Here is a 19,395-nt window from a genome sequence, read left to right as displayed (position 1 = left end):
CTAAAAGTACCTCAACAAGTGCAGTATTTGAGTAGATGTACTTCATTCTCTGACACTGTGGAATGCTGTGCTTACTCTAGTATTATGCATGATAATGAATGAGGCATTGACGGAATGAAGCCATCACACCGACTGCAGAATATTAAGTAACCATTAGAGGGCAGCATCAGCCACGAACAGGAGATCAACAGTTCCACAGCACAATTGAACATCATTAAAAGAATCGACTGTTTCATACATTATTTAAAACAGGCTGTCTGTTTGTTCACCTACTGGCCAAAATACAAGGATATCAAATATAACTTTTTTCCAATGGGCAAGTTGTCTGATTATATCTATGTGCAATCCATTCACTGTACATATTCTGACAAATAATATATTTATTTACACTGTATATACCGGTTTAATTACATTTATATGTTTTCTATATTTCTATATACTTTTTTATATTCCTTCACCCAAGTACTGCATGCTATTTATTTGATGTCATTTTGCTGCTGTAACTGTAATTTCCACATTAGGGGACCAATAAAGGACTTCTTATTCTTCTTATTCTTATAATACTTCATATTTCTTTTTGGATTAAAATCCATATTGACTGGTGGAGGAAAGTAACTTTACTTAACCACTACACTTGATTTTAGTTTTTGGGTGCTCATACTTGAATATTAACATTTTCTTTTACCTGATTCAACCACTCCCCTACATCTCAGACAGAAATCTTTTTATGTTTTACATTTTTAATGCTGCATTCATTACCTCCACCAAGGAGGTTATATGCTCACCCCTATCTGTTTGGGATGGGTTACAAAGGATGTGATATGGGTAAAGAAGAATCAATTACATTTTGGTGTGGATCTGGATCAGGGGGCCGATCCAGGATTTTTTATTCACACTTGTTCAGGGGTGTGTAGAACTTTGGTGCGGATCCAAATAAAAATCCAGATCAAGTGAATCTAAATGTGTTTTCAAAATGGGACTGTTGGACCTTTGACTTTGAACATCATTCTGCACAATGAGTTAATTTACATTTAAGAACATTTCAGTGGCAAATTTCCTTTTCGTTTAAATACAAATTTGAATGCAAGATTTAATTGTAATATATTTTTTTTTATATTCATGTATTATTACTTTTATCTAAGAAAAGAATCTGAGTAATTTTTCCACTATAGCCAGTTTTAGTATTGTTGAGATCCAAACTCACTTACCAACTCATGCTGCTTACAGTCTTCAATACAAATTGGCATATTGAAATATATATATATATATAAAAGGTGCAGCGTTAGAGTGTCTAGAGACAAGACAAGACACACACATGTCCTTTGTACAAAAGTTTAATTTAAATATCGGCAGGCAGATGATGCCATTCATCACATAGACAGGTCTCACTGTGTTTATTGCTCGCACAATTACAGCATAAGGATTACACTGCTCTTTATAAGAAGGCACAATGGTGAGAACAGGGGAAATTGCTCTTTAAAAAGACAACCCTATAATTTACTGCCCAACTTTCCCAGGTTAGATCCTCTATTCTCATACTCTTATTTGATACAAGTACAAGTGACACCTTCAAATATAACTTACCCCCAGCAATAAGGCATTATCCAGTGTTATCCCTTCCTCTTCAGTCATCACCCATGGAATGATTACAAAGCGATGTGCTCAACAGCAGCTCAAAACCGAAGCCACGTTTGCCAACAACACCTGAGCATATACAGACTGCATAGACAGCACACATCCGTCCACACCTGCACCCCAGTGGGACAAGAAGAGGGAAATCAAGCCAACAAGCACAATGAACATCTTGGAAATGATTCTCAAATCAAAGGCTTTTTTTCTCGAGACCAAAAGCCTCACAAGGTGATCACAAATACAAAAAGTGCATCAGAAATATTCATTTAAAGAGGCTTTGCCCTTCTCTATAGAATACAATTAATACTTTATGGCACTGTACAATCATGGGCACTTGTGCATTGTGCATTAACAATATGAATCTGCTATGTAGAATTCCTCCACACAGTAGAAATTCACACGTGTGTGTGTGTGGGGGGTCAACATAGGTCTTTGGCTCAATTAACCTTTGGGCTCATTGTCCCAAAAATAAAGTGGTACCCTCCTTTTGCATAGCTTGTGCATTTGGCATATTACAGGGTCTTAAAGAGTGTAGGGGAAATTATATGAATACATGAGTGGAACAACACATCAGCACCTCTTATAAATTCTACAGCTCTTTTTAGTGGAATTCCCCCCCTGCATCGAGAAAACACCCGAAGCACAAGGCCGTCACTGAGTAAAATGGAAATAGAAAGAAAAAGGCACACTTTGTGTAACTTTGCCCAACCAAGGTAGTTGAAACAGCAGCAGGGACAGATGGCTATTCTTCAAACCTGCCATTTCCTGAGACAAAATTCTGCTTATGTGTGTGCACGTGTGAGAGAGAATGCAGAGAGCAAAGGTTTCTGTGACAAACATGCTCGTGTGTAGAGTTAGCAGTCCAGAGACGATCCAACCCGAGCACCACGGGCAGGTTCAGGGGAAGGGAGCAGAGGGGTCTGATGATGCGGCAAAAGTTCAGAGCTTCAACAGGAAAACCCCCACCCCCTCCTCTCACTCCATCCTTTCATTGGATGTACAGGACATCACTCTCTTTCAGGCCAAAGCGGGTCTTGTACTTGTCGAAAAGGCACTGGAGAGACTGGATGTACATTGCATGGTAGAGATCCACCATCTCTTCAGTTGGATCCTCAATTTTTGGCACTGTGATCGGCTCCCCAACTATTAAAAAAAAACCAAAAACATGCAGAAGTGAATGAAACAAATCCAACATAAAAAAGGCTGAAAATGTTTGAACAAGTGTTAACCATTAATGCACCCTTGTGGCTGGAAGAAGCAAATATTGACAGTAGCTGTTCAGTTCATCTGTGTTGTTTAAATCTGACCAAACACTCAAACCAAACAGTAGCAGACAAACTTACCGATGGTGGTGATCGGGTTGCAAAAAGGCACGATGCCCCAGGAGTTTCCAAAGAAGAGGCCACATCCATGGAAAAGACACGGGGCAAAGCCTATGATCTTCTGTAGTTTCTTCTGGAGATATCTCCAGTAGGTTCCCTCCTCAAAGATCACCTGCTTGTAGGCGTCGTTCTCTCCGAAGGAGTAGACTGGAACCAGGTCAGACCTGAGGGGAATGGTTAATGGACTGCATTTATATAGTGCACTGACACAATAAAGCACACACGCTTCTATGCGCAGTTCTTTTCTATTCCTACACAATCGGCACAGGCGTCAGTGGCAATTTGGGGTTCAGTATCTTGCCCAGGGACAGATTGCTTTTGACTAAGAATGATCTTTAAGACATTTTTCGTTATATTTATTTATTGTAATATTTATCATACTTTCTTCATCAACTACTATATCTCTTTAATCCCAGCTTTTATTATTCTATTTTATAATTTTTATTCTTATTTTCTTTTCTTTTAGTTTATTAAATAATTAATTTTTTTATCAAAATTTCACTGCATGCCTCAGTCTTAAATGGTTTTTAATTGTTTTTTTATTGTTTCTGTTCCTTTTTCTTGTTTATTATCATATTGTCAATCATATGTGAAGCACTTTGAACAGCAATAACCGGCATGATAGGGGCCATATAAACAAAGATTGATTGACCTCAGAATGAAGGAGCCAGGTCGAACCACCGACCTTCTGGTTAGTGGACGCCCCTCTTTACCTCCTGAGCAAGTTGGTGTCAACACATGTTCATCTATGAAAGCATTGCTGACTAAGCCAAAAAATTGTTTGTTGTGCAGAGCCTCATTTCAAGAAAGATCTCCCCTCGAAACAGCAACAATATAATGAAATAAGTCAGTAAAATATTTTACAAGTATATAAATAAGTAGTGATTAGTGTTGAAGACTGAAGGATAACAGACTTGTTATGTGTGTGCTTTTGTGAGTATGTTTGTTTTGTAAAAACTGGTCACAGAGGCAGGCAGTGGAAGTTCCCATGGAATTTGTGTGGCTTTATCTTCAATGTTACTGTTGTTTCTGCTCTAGTTAACAATAATGCAAAAGGGTATTGTGTAATCAGGAATCTCTCTGGATTGTTATCAGCCTACATCTGCAGCCAATCATAAAATTCATTTTTACAGAGAAAGTTGAACCTTGAAAATTTTAGTTTTTCATAATGTTGTCATTAACCGCAGCACCATTTTCAACACTAGTACTTCAAAACTTGTAAAGGTAGCATCAGACAACCCTCATCAAAAAGGTTACATAGTTTTTCTGAGAGTGATTCTTACTCTCCCTGGATTTGGGAGATTCAAAGTCCTAAGAGCTAAAACTGTCAGTATCGTAAACACAGGATAAGATCATTATTATGAAATAATTTTATGAGGCATAACACATTTTTTGTTTCTTCTCCCCTTGTGGGATGCAAGTCAGGAGTTTCGTCCTATTTGTCGTCTGAAACATGGATTTAAAAACACAAACCTTCTTATGACTGGTTTCAAAACCACATAGCATTACACCAAAACTGTAAAAGCTCCATAAGGTGAACATAAAGTGACCTCAATTCATAGTCTGGGCTTATTTCAGCTGGAATGCTAACCTGGTTGTTACGAGTGAAGTTCTGCATAACATGTCTTTTCTAGCAAACTCTAAGCTTCTTAGAGACCTGACAAGGTGCACCCAGTGATAATCCTCAGCAATATAGAGGGAATCTGGCGTGTTTGGGTTGGCCACGTAACCTTTAAAGGGATAGTTCACTCATTATATACTCACCACTATGCCTTAATGTCCGCTGTGATTAACGCACGAACATGGCTCCAGAGCAGGATATCAAAGGGCATTTAGGCTAAAAACATGGTGTAAAACGCCGTTTCGGGTCAAATTTGAATGTCGGGTCTTTCGGACACTTGGATGACACCACAGGAGCAGCATGGAGGCATGTTTTGTTTTTTTCCTGTTGTTTTCTTATGTTTGAAGAAGTGGTCGCCAGTTACTTCAACTGTATTGGATTTGGCTGCTACACTGTGTGGACTCAAACACTTCACCCACCCCTCCATCGACATAGTGGCGAGTAGATAATGAGAGAGTTTTTGGGTGAACTATCCCTTTAACGTGATTAATGTACTGCTGTGCCCAGCCTGGCACAAGCAGTCAGACCCTTCCAAAAGAGCACTGCATGCCACGAGGAGCTCAAGGCTTCATGAGGGGCAACACTGTACATTCAGTGTTCTCTCTGATGTAATGTCAACCTTACTGGGTGTAATAATCTGGGGTTTTAATTATTCCAATGACTCACTACAGCCCTGAGAGTGACATTTATGTGTGAGCAGATTTGGTCATGGCCATGTCTAAACGCTGTATGTTTGTGTATGTCCTTGTGTTTGCATGTTGTGAAGCCAGCTCACCCTTTCTGCAGGGCCAGCCTCACGAAGCCTTTACGTTTCTTCAGGTGGACAATGTTCATGCCCTGTGTACAGTGCAGAGACTCCGCTGCACCTCCGACAACGATGATAACAGCGTTTCCTGTCCCGCTATGCGACAGCAGGTAGTCGATGGAGTTCCTGTTCACTGGACAGATACCTGAGAGGGACAAACGAGGAGATCATTGAAATTGCAGTAAATAGGCTCAAAAGGCAAATTTATTATACTAGTAGATCTGTTCTCTTTTATACAACAGCATTATTTGGGCCATTGTAGGTTAATAACCATAAAGGCTATAGCTGGTGGAGTGATGCAATATTCTGAGAAAAAAAACAAAGATTTTCCAAAATTTAAGTCATAAATATCGAAAAATCTGATAATCCCTGAGATTTATGTGTTAAAATCTTTCAGGAAAATCTCAAATCTTCCCTGAATTTGCAGGAGAAAAAGTGAGTTTTTTTCGGTCAAGGAACCACATGGCTTCACAACCCAGGTTTTATCATCCTGATCACACAGCAGATGCACATTTGTAATACTGTGCAAGTGCTAGTTTTTTTATGTCTACCTACAAGGCTGTCAATATTATAATTCTAAGTGTTTTGGACTTTACTTAGTGTCTATACACACTACGTAAAGTCCAAAACACTTAGATAATATAATATATATGATATATCATCTGAGCAGAATTTAACCAACCTTCATAAGAACTTACTGCAGCCCCAAAAAACAACCTCTGTTGTTTTGTTTTTTTAAACAGAGGTTTTGTTGATAAGACTGATGCACGACTCATTACCACAAAAAGATGACAGAGAACTAACTTATCAACAACAATAACTTATCGGCCAGTGAAGCCTTTTGAAGCAACATGGGCGATGGCCTACAGTAACCTAGGAGAGGATGTACAGTACCCGGCAAACAGCTTCTTAGAACAGAACAGAGACCTATCAATCAGTAAAACCAGCACATCCAAGTAAACAGACGCCATATCAACTGTGCAATAGGACAAAGGTCAGCTCTGTTTCAGATACAGTTATCATTGTTAACAGACATTTCAAGAGTCCAAAGGAGACCCCACGGCTTCTCAAAGCGTCTCACCTCCAGACATCAGGTAGTCCCGAAGCACAGGCATGCGGAAATTTCCCGCCAGCGTCGCCAGGGAGGGCTTGATGCCCGGGAATTTCTTGGAGAAGCCGGTGGCCTCAGTCCCAAAGTTGCAGAAAGCGCCGAAACACAGGATGCCGTGAGGGTGGTAGCCAAATATGTAGTTCCGGCTGGGCAGCAGGTTGTGGGTTTTAATGAGCTGAAGGACAATGGCACAAAGACGACCAAGTGAGAAGCTGATCTCAATATGAGGCACACAGTGCTCACAGAGCAGATAGGAGACATCTCAGGAAGCAATATGGCTCAAAGGCAAGAGGGCAGAAGCAGTGCAGTTTGCAAAGTGTATACTAATATATACTATACTATAAGTGTGATTTGTTTTCTGCCTCGTTCAATTTATATATATAAATAAATATTTTCAATTATAAAAATGACAAAGGAAAAAACTGTCTAAGCTCTAATATATACACTGTGGAAATACAATAAATCTGTGAAAAGAAAAATCTAAAAATGATGTTTGGTTTCCTGAGTTGTTCCTAGATCTGATTCACCACCATCAAAATTAGATAGATTTTTTTTTTTACATAGTTATAAGGTATATATATTCTGTCTGGAAAGGGACACAAGGAAAGGAAAGGAAAGGCATTATCAGCTCAAATCTGACTCAACTCCTCTGCATGTTCAAGTACAGTCATAAAACATCCAGTGTACATGATGTGCATATGTTCAGAGTAAAGTACATCTTTCACCCTTCAGTATTAGTTCAACTCTTGGTTTCATGTTGAATCTGTGAACCTGCAGAATCTCATAAGAAACGTTTTTAACCGTGCTCTGATCCCCGCTGTAGATTTAGATCCATCAGTGTGTACACAAAGCTGCCTTGGGAGCTGCTCAAACAAAAGTTGCATAACCACATTAGCAAATGAGCTCACATTCAAGATCCCCATTAGCACCACAGGACACCTGTATGGCTGCCATGGTAGTGGTCAAGGATTACAGTGGGATCAGGGAAACCAGTGGATTTAACACCTTGTCTACTTAGGAGACAGTAAAGAGTCGGAGGCTACACCCACAGAGATTCACTGGTTGCTGCAGGAACGACAGAAGAGTCTTTGTTTCTGGAGCTGAAGAGAACTTGCACATGTGTTCACATAACAGTCACACTCCAGATTTCCTGCAGTCCTCACTTTGATTTTAAGGCTGCTTCAGACTTTGACCAGTTGGTTTCCAACTCATGAGTACCAGTCAGAGGTTCATGATAGAGAGAGAATTCCACTGATGCAAAGGTTTGGTTGAAACTTTCAGTTGCTGTGAGAAGTTTATGTGAGTGGAGGGGATGAAGTGGTCTTTAAAAGGCATAAAGTGAAAGATGAAATTTGTCAATTCGAATATTTCAAGCAAGATTATTGTTTTACACAGTTTTAGAGTGAAACAAATTTACTACACAAAAGAGATTTTAGGTCTCAGATAATTTTTTCACCAAGTTCTCAGAACTTAATTGTCTTGTGACGTTCGTTCACAATCACCCGGAAAGGGCAAATGATAAAATTATAAAGCTACGACAACTCCTGAAAACAAGCTCCTCTAAGCAGCAGGCGAATAAATAAGTAATGCCCACAAAACAGGAAGGGACAAGAAGAGAGCAGAGTGTTTTCTGGTGACTGTTTCTTCAGTTTGAAATGTAATTCACAAATGGCAGTTAAGGGGAGGGGGAGGTCAAATTGAAATCTAGTACACCAAGAAAACTTTTAGAGAGAAATGCTCGGGGAAAATCAAAACCCACAAAAGACTTTCATGGAGGAGTCCTAATTTTTTTTACTGCGTCCTAACCACAAGCTTCAGCATCAGAAGTTTGCAAATGATCTAAACAAGCCTGATGCATTTTGGAAACAAGTCCTTAGGATTGATGAAGTTCAAATGTATGTTTGAAGAATAAGGGTTCAGGATTTCATGAAAACAACACGTTTCCAGCTGTTAAGCACAGGGGTGACTCCATCATGTGTTGCAGCCACAGAGGGAAAGATTCTGGGAGAAAACGCTAAAGATGGAAAGAGGATGGCTCCTACAACAGATCCAAACAAATCTACCTCAAGAGGCACAAGCCGAGGGTTTTGCCGTGGCCCTCGCAGTCCCCTGACCTAAACGATTTCTTCTGTGGATAGACCTCAAAAGAGCAGGAGGGACAAGACGGCCTAAGAGTCTCAGAAAAATGAGCCTTTTTCTAAGAGGAATGGGCAAAAGAACTGCAAGACTCTCAGCTGCTACAAAAAGTGTTTACAAGCTGTGATACCTGCCCAAGGCAGTGTTACTAATACTGACCATGCCTCTTCAGATCAGGTCATTTTTCCTCACTTTCTCACATTTTGAGCTACGAGTCATCACTGAATGCACTTTTAACTCACTCAAGCGGATTAAGTTTTATCTACACACATCAGAACATGTTAGCAGATAAAAACGTTTCCCTACTGACACAAAACCTTTTTTCAGAGAGAGTTGTGAAAGCGAGCAGGTATCAAGCTTCTGAGGGACAAAAGAATGATCTCATCAACCCAGTGAGACAAACAGCTACATGGTAAACACAGTGCAGATCAATGTGATGGACAAAGTTCAGCTGCAGAAAGTAGGACTTTGCCTGTAGCCTGCAGCCTTCTGTAGTTCCTATTCTCTCTATGGTACGTAAACTCATCAGTGCCTGAGCACTGAATTGATTTGTATCACTTAAACTCAGTGAGTGATTCAGATTATCAAGAGGAGAAATGATAAGTGTGAAACAGTCTGAGGAAAGGCAAACGAAAGTGTGACCAACTACCAGAGGAATGCTCATTGGATCTATTAAATGATTATACATTGGTTAACTCTAATGTAGGCGACTACACTTACAGGGATGAGCTGTTGTTACAGTGACAATATCTGTTACAGACACTAAGGAGGATATGTTTTCACCCCTGTCCCTTAGATTGTTTGATCGTAAGTAAGATTATGCCAAAACTACAGGATGAACTGGGTGGAACGATGTGGTATGGCATTATTTTGTTGAACCATCATCACAAACATTCAGTAAATCAATAAAAAAAAGGAGAGCAGCAAAATCATCTCACTGGAGAAGCTGGAACCATAAAACATTTGGCTTTTTTGCTTAAAATATCTAATGATCCAACTGATTAGTTGTTGGTGATCCATTAATTGATTAATGATAAGTCACTGCAGCCCTAGTCCGTTCAAAAGTGATGAGTCAATAAAATCCTATGATGACTGACTGAATCATGCAGAATATGTCCGAGGACACAGATCCTCCCTTGAACTTTGGCTTCTGTACTGACAGTTTAATCATGCACAGCTAGGGTACAGACAGCTCCTGCACGCTGCGTGTAAGTGGTTTACGCCTTTGTGAAAACATGCATCCTGTCATGCACAGACGCTCAGGGGCAAAATAAGCCCAGCACTGCTCCTCAGCCTATCAGGAGGGACAAAGTGTAAAAGTCACAACCAGCGTCAGGCCCTCTGATTCAACACGGGACAAGGAGCAGCATGGAGCAGACAGCTGATACCTGATCGAGCCCTGATAACGTTATGTAATGTCAAAGCTGTGCACGGCTGGAAATTGATGAGCTTGCTTAATGGCAAACATTATGCTCAGAGCCGAGCACATTTCATGGTTTGTTAATGACGGCAATCCTGGCGCCTCTGTGCCTCTGTTCAGCTCATGAAGACTGGGGCTGGATAATTAGCCAAGAAACTGACCCTGATTGGGAAGTAGTCTCGGAAATACGTCCACACTGTCCAGCTCCTCACCCAGGACGACCTCCTTCCACCTGAGGAGGACAGAACAGATTCGAAATCACAATTCATTCAAACTAGAGCTGTAACTATTAAAACTTCTTGTCTTAATACAATCTTCATACTTCCCCATGCATGTCCAAAAAATGTTTAGCTACTGTGATTGTACTGGTTCCAGCATTTATATTATACAACATATACAGTATATTATGCATCAATATTATATCATCATAAACTGAAACTCTGTTGGAGTTTATCTAACTGAGAAAAGCTATATTAAGAGGAAATTCTCTCAAACTAAATGAAGCTATAAACATTTCTATATGCACATCGGAACAGTTTCTGGTGGCTGTAATTGTTCCTGTTGTCTAAACTGGCCTCAAAGAGATCCCATCCTCATAATCAAAACTATAATATGTAATCAGTTAATAATTTTGTTAATACTAGAAAATGATCTTCTTTAAGGGTTGTCTTCATTTTGATCCTTTTATTGGCCTAAAAAAGATGGTTTTCCATTTAACTGTATAACAACAAGAGAAGAAGCAATTGAGAGGCTAAAACCACAGTGTTTTATCATTTCTGTTTGATCAAATACATGAACTATCAATCAATTGTCGTCGATACATTTTCAATTGATCAACTAAGTGTTTTCAGCTCTGCAGTTACATGTATAAACGCCCTACTTCCTTTGTATGAAGCCCACAAAATGTGAAATGCTCCAAACATAATGTCGTCCTTGTTAGTGTGAACCCTTTCAAAACACGTTACACAATGCAGATAAAAGTTAAGATATAGGCTCGTCTCTGTGCGTGTATTTATATGGTGTCGGGCCGATATCCGAGACAAGTCTGTGCATTCATCTCTGTGCCGTCACACTCACTTTCCCTTAATAGACTCAAAAAGTGCATCGTCCAACTGATGCTCTGAGAAAAATCTGACCGACAGCTTCTCATGCATCATGCCTGTACATTTTCACAGATCAGTTTTCTCCTCACAAAGGGGATACGATTAAAAAAATGTCTGATCTTTAAATGCATTGCCTTGCTTTGGGGTGTTCCAGTCAAAGATGAGCCAGGCCGTGTAAATGGCAGCGATGAGCCAGCAATCAGTGCAGAACGTGTAGATCAACAGCAAAGTACAGGCAGCACCTGGGTGGAGAGGAAAAGAAGAAAAAAATACATTTAGTTTAAAGTTTTAAAATGGCTAAAATATTCAATATAAAAGGTCAGAAGCTTTATCAAGGGGAGGTCAGAGGTCACGTGTGTGTGCCCCTTAGTGTTTTGGCCTACTTCCTATGAGCCTATTGAGTCGACAAGCTCATTCCACTGGGTCTCTATGCCTTCTTACAGCTCAAGTGAAATGCATAGGAGCGCCCACACACAAACACATTTACCCATGGCTAGGAAGCTGATGACCCACTGCAGCACAGAGAGGACCTGCAGATGTTTTTCCATCTTGGATCTGCAGGGCCAGAACGCCACTGGCAGGTCCTGCAGGGCAGAGAGGATACTGGAGCCGGTCCCTGGAGAAACACACGTGTGAGAGGAGGGTTAGTTTCATCAAAGCTTGCCAGAAGATTACTGTGGCGACAGTTGCAGGAGCTTAAATCGATGAGAATGACTGAGGTGACGTTAAAATGCAGTTAAAGCACTCCACGGGTTAAACCAACCGGAGGGTGAACATGAAAAAAAAACAGGGTGACCGAGCTGCATCAGCGTACACGTCAGCCACACACACACACACACACACACACACACACACACACACACACACACACACACACACACACACACACACACACAAGAGCTTCAGCTACTCACCAGCTCTTTTCAGTCACCGGCCCATAAAACGACGCAGCTACATATGAGGAGACAGTGCACGTGCAGAGAGGGAGCACGGACCCGTTAAGAGCGGCTGAAGCTACGGTCAAGCTCGCACCACCGAGAGAGCCATGAAGAAGAAGAAGATCCCCCCCCCCCCCCACCACCCTCCAGGAAAACACTCTTCTAATCCCATCTGTGCTCACTGAAAATAACCCAGCACCGAGCTGATGCTGGTAATACCTGTTAACTATCAAGCTGTGACTCCTTAACACTGCTCACATATGTCCCACAGCAGGCAAGGGTACACAGAGAGTAACCAGTTCGATTCCTCAATCTGCCAAAGGGCAGTATGTGTACAAGTCCTGCTCTGGGACACTTGGTCACTAATCCGAGAGGTGCACGAAAACCAGCAGGTCCTGCAGATGGAGCAGCCATAAAACCATAAGTCCACCTCAGTGAGTCTGCAACTGCACGGCCACACTCATCTACAGCTGCAGAGACGACTTTAAGCATAAATTCAATGTTTAATAATAAATTCCCTGTTTCATGTGAGAGTCTTTCAACTCTGACATGAGTTGTATTAAAATGCAAGTTCCACTATGACAGATGGTGACAGGTCGCAAAGCCGTCACTGAAATCACCCTTCTCATATTTACAATCTCATATTCTCAAATCAAAAGTGTAAGCAGCAGCAGCTTACAAATCACACCAGTGAATATATCTGGGTAGCACATAACTGTGACTTTATGGTGACAGTTCTTTTTTTTTACTTTTCTTTTTTTTGGACCACTCAAAGCCTGCAACTTTATACATTTGATTTCTATGGTATTTAAACAGCACTCCAATAAAACATTATGTGTATAATACTTTTGTGCACACATATTGGTATAAACATTTACATTGATAATACATTTAGATTTGAGGTTATTTAAAAAAAAAAAAGAAAAAAGTGCCTTTCACTTAATACCACACAGCACGACAGAAGCAAACTGCTGTCAACTTTAGAAAACTTTTTTTCGATGATATTTCTGCAGTGATCCTCTAAAATATTAATGGTATAAAGTTATCAATAATATGATATATACATATGCGTATAAAACACAATAATAATACATTTTTATTTGAGGTCATTGGATAAAAAGTGCCCTTCACAGAACACCACACACCATGAGCGGCAAACTGGCATTCACTTTTTAAACTTTTTCTACTTTACTTCCGCAGCACTCCTCTACAATATAACATATATATAAAATAATAATAATAATAATAATAATGTTACATGTAGTTTCGTCATCATTGTGTAAAAGGGGGATTCCACAGAATGGCTTGTTTGTAGTTAACCCTTGTAAAAGCGTCTCTCACCTTTGAGGACGCCTGAGTACGCAGCCAGAATGGTCTTCATGTCGGCTCCTTGGAGGATGAGGGAGCCGGAGAGGAGACAACGCACTCAGACGTTAGCTCGCTGCCGGGACGTTGATGGGGAGGATGGTGGTGGAGGTGCTGCTCACCGCTCCACAGTCATGACTGCCGTCCTCTGCGGCTGACTGAGGAGCCGAGCTGGCATTTAACGAGCGCGGGGAGGAGCCAGGAGGCGAGCGGGGCAGTGAGGAGCAGTGAGGAGCAGTGAGGAGGGAGCAAAGTGTGGAGGTGAGGACGCCTCTGTCTGATGCTGCTGTTTATATGCTGGGGCTCGCTCGGCTCAAAGGTGAAGAGCATCGCCTGGCCCGGACTCACCCCCACACCAGGAGCAAGGAGAGGAGGAGGAGGAGGAGACCCTGTCAGTCCAATCACCTGACCCCCACCCACCGACTCACTGCAGTGGCTGCAAGTCTGCTCCACCTGCAAACTGCCACCTTGTGTCCGAGCTTTGCTTTTCTGACCCATGGTAGGTTCGTTGTAGGTATTCTGACTGTGACAATAGTACAGTGTTCCTCTTTTCAACACCATGTCCAATATTACTCATCGTCATCATTAAAATATTGTTACATTTAATGTTTTAGTATCATGTGCAATCCAACCACCATCATGTGCAGTTGTACTTTCACTATCATGTGCAATATTACTTTTCATTTTTGAAGTTACAGTTAATGCCATGTTTTTGGTGTCATGCCCAATACAACCACTAGCCTGTGCCATATTACTTTTCATCATAATGGGCAATATATTATTGAATGCAATGTTTTTGGTATCATGTGCAATCCAACCGCCATCATGTGCAGTTGTACTTTCATGCAATATTACTTTTCATAATCATGGGCAATGTTATTTTTCATTATTATAATCATGTAAATATTATGTTTATGATGCATTATTTTTACATTAATTCAAGTTACTTTTGATGTTATTCTATTAGACACTTTCACTTTACTTTTTAAAGTGCTTTCTCATTGTGGGAACTATGATTGGAACTATAATGTGTTACATATTCAACAGTAGGGTAGTTATTTAATGTTCAATTTATTGTTAGCATTGGCAGCATTTGTAGTCTTACTCAATACAGCCCACATTCCCCCAACACACACACACACACACACACACACACACACACACACACACATGCCCCTGATGGACTCGTGAAGCCACAATTGATGTTTCATATTTGATGTTTAATTCAATTGCAACACAAGCACAAATCACTGATTTGAAGGTGCACGACACCATGCTCAGTCAGTGGACTGGTCTGAGGTCTGTTTTAAGGCCTATACATTAGGACTGCATACCCACCAGTTACAGGGATGCGTTGTGGGTCAGTGGTTGTTGCCATGTGTGGTTGCAGCGGACCTCCTCTCTGGCTTTCTGTGGGGCTGACACACATGCTGCTCCTTGCCAGCAGATTACTGAATGCTGTATGTTACTTATATTGCATATCAAATAGTATCTGCATCTGTGGGTTGCATTGTGTAAATCTCCTGCAGGTAGTGTCTGCCCTGCTATCTGTTGCCTTCGACAGCGACTGAGGCTGCCAGCTGGCACTGCACACACACTCCCCACACCAGGACCTGGCAGAGGCAGACATGTACAGCTGCAGAGCATGTTACAGTATGTTACATTGGCAGAGATAACATTGTATATGTAACACCTCAATTACCTGTTTACACATCGTGGTTCAGCAGCTCTCATGTACAACCCACTTTATCTATAGGGCGGATAGTCAATTATCTACTGTAAAGATACGACCTGTTATTATGTTTCCTCTGTCATTTTTCTACTCAAAGAATCAAAAATAAATCATGTTTTTTGTTTTCCTGTACAGCTTTTTATTTGTTTTAATTCATCGATAATGCTCGGGCTCATTTTCTAAAACATATACAGCATATTTGTACTAACTCAGAGGACCACTACTCCATTTACAATTTGTTTTCTTTCAGGAAAAAGTCCAGATAAGATGTGACCGGAAGGATCCAGTGAACACTTGTGTTGTACTTTGACCACTTTCTTGAAAAATAAGTCAATAATATTGTTACCCTGACCTCATTCTTACCTGAGACCAAACAGTTATAACCTGTGAGCAGAGTGGTCCAAACAACACAAATATACATCCAACACAACAATGCTTAATATCAATGGGTTCCCTTTTAACACCCCTTTTCACCTGGTTTGAGATGGTGATGGTCTGCTTAGTTTTAGTGCCAGTTTTTTTTTATTCTTACAGTATTTTCACAATCATTTGTTCTTGGCAACCATTCCCTTAGTCAGCCTTTTTCTAAGAGCGCACGCACACACACATGCACACAAACACACACACACACTTCTGGTCCAGACTGTGTTGAAAGCGAGTCATTTCATTTTGAAATATCAAAGTTTGCAATCTGATATAAATAGTCTCTGCCAAAGTTCAGTCTTATCATGAGGGAACCTGATCCAACACCAGTCTGACCCTTTATATAATTAGTTTGGAGCTTATAAATCAATAAATAACCCATGTTTTTATATGTGAGTGTGTTTGATCTACATATGATATAAAAAAGCTTTAATCATAATTTATGCTAAGCAACATTTCACATGAATAGATAAATATAAAGCTGAGAAATTAAAGATCAATAATAAATTATCTATGTGTGTTTTTTATGTTGTTTTACATGTTAAAAAACTTAATTCAGTTTTTCGTTTCAAATAGTTTAATAAATTGCACCTGAATGGAATAGAATTCCATTTTTAAACATTCTCATTCACTTTCCCTTGGAGAGTGAGATGAAAAGATTAATACCATTCTTAAAATATGAGAATGTTAATATGAGATTATGAAGCTGCAGCCAGGAGACATTTAGCTTTGTTGTGATCTCTTCTTTAATACATCATTAACTAAGAGTACCAATGTAACAATATAAAAATACTCTTTAATTTGAGTAAAGGTACAGTATCAGGTAAATGTACCTCAAGTTTCGGAAATATAATTATTTGGTCTGCAGCAGTTTGTCCCCTATCATTGAAAAATTACCACATACATTCACTGGCCACTTTATTAGGCACACCTGTTCAATTGCTTGTTAACACAAATAGCTAATCAGCCAATCACATGGCAGCAACTCAATGCTCAATTTAGGCATCTAGACGTGGTGAAGACGACTTGCTGAAGTTCAAACCGAGCATCAGAATGGGGAAGAAAGGGGATTTAAGTGACTTTGAACGTGGCATGGTTGTTGGTGCCAGACTGACTCGTCTGAGTATTTCAAAAACTGCTGATCTACTGGGATTTTGACGCACAACCATCTCTAGGGTTTACAGAGAATGGTCCGAAAAAGAGAAAATATCCAGTGAGCGGCAGTTGTGTGGACGAAAATGCTTTGTTGATGTCAGAGGTCAGAGGAGAATGGGCAGAGTGGTTCGAGATAATAGAAAGGTAACAGTAACTCAAATAACCACTCGTTACAACCAAGGTATGCAGAATACCATCTCTGAACGCACAACATGGCGAACCTTGAAGCAGATGTGTGGGGGATATTTTCTTGGCACACTTTGGGCCCCTTAGTTCCAATTGAGCATCGTTTAAACGCCACGCCTTGTTGAATCTATGCTACGAAGAATTAAGGCATTTCTGAAGGCACAAGGGGGTCCAACCCGGTACTAGCAAGGTGTACCTAACAAAGTGGCCGGTGAGTGTATATTATCACAGTAATATAGTGGAATCCATACATAAGTAATATTTTCACTTTTACACTTGTTCATGATGGAGCTTATTTAAACTATGTTATGCACAGTTGAGTAGTTTAGTTCAGTGGTTGCCAACCTGGGGTTATTGGATAAATCTGAGGCAAAAGAAGAAGAATATTGTGAAATATTGTATAATCTTATCGTTTATCAATGGGTTATTTCATTGAAACATTCTCAGAAGTCTAACAGAGCAATGTCTCTTTCAGCAAAAGTGCCAATAAGTCAGACTTATGAAACACAACAAAGGAGCACAGCTATAACCTTTTGTTGGGAAAAATGTTGATATCCACAATTACAATTTTTCTTTATTCTCATTTTATTAGCTTATCGTCTGTTTTCTTCTTCTACACCACACTGTAACGAAACTTTATGAACAAAAAGCACAAGTGAACAATTAGATAGATTCAGTAAACCCACACTGATGTAATGATTCTTCTGAAGTCATGATTCCTAGAACTCTTTAACCACAGTCCCAGTTCATCAAATTAATTATTTCACTCAGTTTCTCCTAAAAACTTATTTTAGACTTTGTACCTGCTGCAGTTTATCCCCAAAAGGTTGAACTGATACCACGTACAGTATTTAGTGGTACCAGGTTCAGGACTGTTTTTGGATGAAATCAGTCATATGGACCTTGACATGAGGCTTGTGTAACAATGAGTGGTATAATTATTTTTGAGATCATCATCCAGTATTCAGTACACTCCATCGCTGATATTTGTTATTCTTCCTGTTACTTATGGTTCAAATGCCTATTTAGACATTCATTTTTCTTCATTGTGTAAATCTGTCATGATGTGATGAGTTCAAGTCTGCTTTTCACAGTTCTTACAGTTTCTTCTGTATGTGTTAGAATATGAAGCACCACAATGAATCTTACACATCTTGGTTTTGCATCCCATGTTCTTAGGTGATATACGTATGCACTGTACTGCATCTGCAGAGTAGATAGCCAATCACATGACTTTCTGTACTTTGACCACAAAAATACGTCAATAATGTATTGACCTTGACCTCGCACACACCCAGCGTAGAGCAACCTGGAACCAAACAGTGAGCAGCTGTGTCAAAACAACTGGTCCCAGTGTGATTTATGAATATACATTCCATCACATTAATGCTCTTAATATCAATGGGTGTCGTTGAGACTTAAAGCTGGTCCGTTGATTTCCATCGGTTTTGTCACGTTACCATTGCAGTTAACACTGCATGTACGATGATGATATGAAGGTGATAGGTCTGTTGTGACTGGGAACACACCAACACATACACCACTCTCCCTGATTTGACTGGTTTCAGCTGGTCTGAGATGGCAACTGATCTCTTACCTTTTAGCGCCTGTGTTTATGCCACTGTGCCGGAGGCCGCCAGTGGCAGGAGGCATTATGTTGTCAGGTTGTCATCCGTCTGTCGAACACAATGTATCAAGAACACCTTTGGTCTTCAGATTTGGTACAAACATTCACTTAAACTGAAAGAAGAACTGATTAGATTTGGGTGGTCAGAGGTCAAGATTACAAAACATGTTTTTGGCCTCTTGAACATGACATCTGAAGTCTTCCTTTGACCAGTTTCCCTTTGGACTCAAATATTAACTGATTAAATCGCAGTGGTCAAAGGTAAAATGTCAGACCTAATATAAATCTGGAAACTTGGCAGATACAATATTTTCACAATCATTTGCCTCCTTTGCATCATAGTTGTGCTGTAAGCTCATCTTTTAGTCACACACACACACACACACACACACACACACACACACACACACACACACACACACACACACACACACACACACACACACACACACTTCTTATCCAGACTGTGTTGAAATGTTCAGGGCATTGTCCAGTCTGCCAGTCATTTTATTTTGAAATATCAGTTTGCTATCTGGTATAAAAAGTCTCTGCCAAAGTTCACAGTCTAAAACCAGATTGAACTCATTCATACCAAGCAGACATATTTCACATAAATAATATATATAACATAATAAGAATGTATGAGTAATGATAAATTATAAAGGTATGGTTTCATTGTTGTTTCACATATTTAAAAATACCTCAGATCTTGTAGTTTACAATAGTTTTCATTTTAAAAATATGCTTATTTGCTTTACT

The 19,395-nt window shown here is 40.0% G+C and overlaps 1 protein-coding gene across 1 annotated transcript; it reads right to left on the bottom strand.

The window, feature by feature from the left end:
* Nucleotides 1–1,320: 1,320 nt before the first annotated feature.
* On the bottom strand, nucleotides 1,321–13,782 carry dgat2 (diacylglycerol O-acyltransferase 2). The gene is made up of 8 exons (XM_034606241.1): nucleotides 13,490–13,782; nucleotides 11,698–11,826; nucleotides 11,345–11,452; nucleotides 10,269–10,339; nucleotides 6,522–6,726; nucleotides 5,411–5,585; nucleotides 2,976–3,178; nucleotides 1,321–2,775 (listed from the first exon to the last, which is right to left on the bottom strand). Exons 1-8 carry the CDS (start codon nucleotides 13,527–13,529, stop codon nucleotides 2,621–2,623), a joined length of 1,086 nt encoding a protein of 361 aa, XP_034462132.1. The 5' UTR covers nucleotides 13,530–13,782; the 3' UTR covers nucleotides 1,321–2,620.
* Nucleotides 13,783–19,395: the final 5,613 nt, after the last annotated feature.

This window comes from Hippoglossus hippoglossus, chromosome 14 (assembly GCF_009819705.1).
Source record: "Hippoglossus hippoglossus isolate fHipHip1 chromosome 14, fHipHip1.pri, whole genome shotgun sequence".
In the NCBI taxonomy this organism is placed as follows: domain Eukaryota; kingdom Metazoa; phylum Chordata; class Actinopteri; order Pleuronectiformes; family Pleuronectidae; genus Hippoglossus; species Hippoglossus hippoglossus.
The sequence above is the reverse complement of the archived record's forward strand: the minus strand, read 5'-3'. Positions and strand labels throughout refer to the sequence as shown.

Excerpts from the sequence above, each read along its gene's own strand:
- dgat2 (XM_034606241.1), bottom strand. The coding sequence starts at position 13,529 with ATGAAGACCATTCTGGCTGCGTACTCAGGCGTCCTCAAAG. Across the intron at positions 11,827-13,489 it reads GTACTCAGGCGTCCTCAAAG|GGACCGGCTCCAGTATCCTC; the intron begins GTGAGAGACGCT and ends GTGTTTCTCCAG. Across the intron at positions 11,453-11,697 it reads CATCAGCTTCCTAGCCATGG|GTGCTGCCTGTACTTTGCTG; the intron begins GTAAATGTGTTT and ends CTCTCCACCCAG.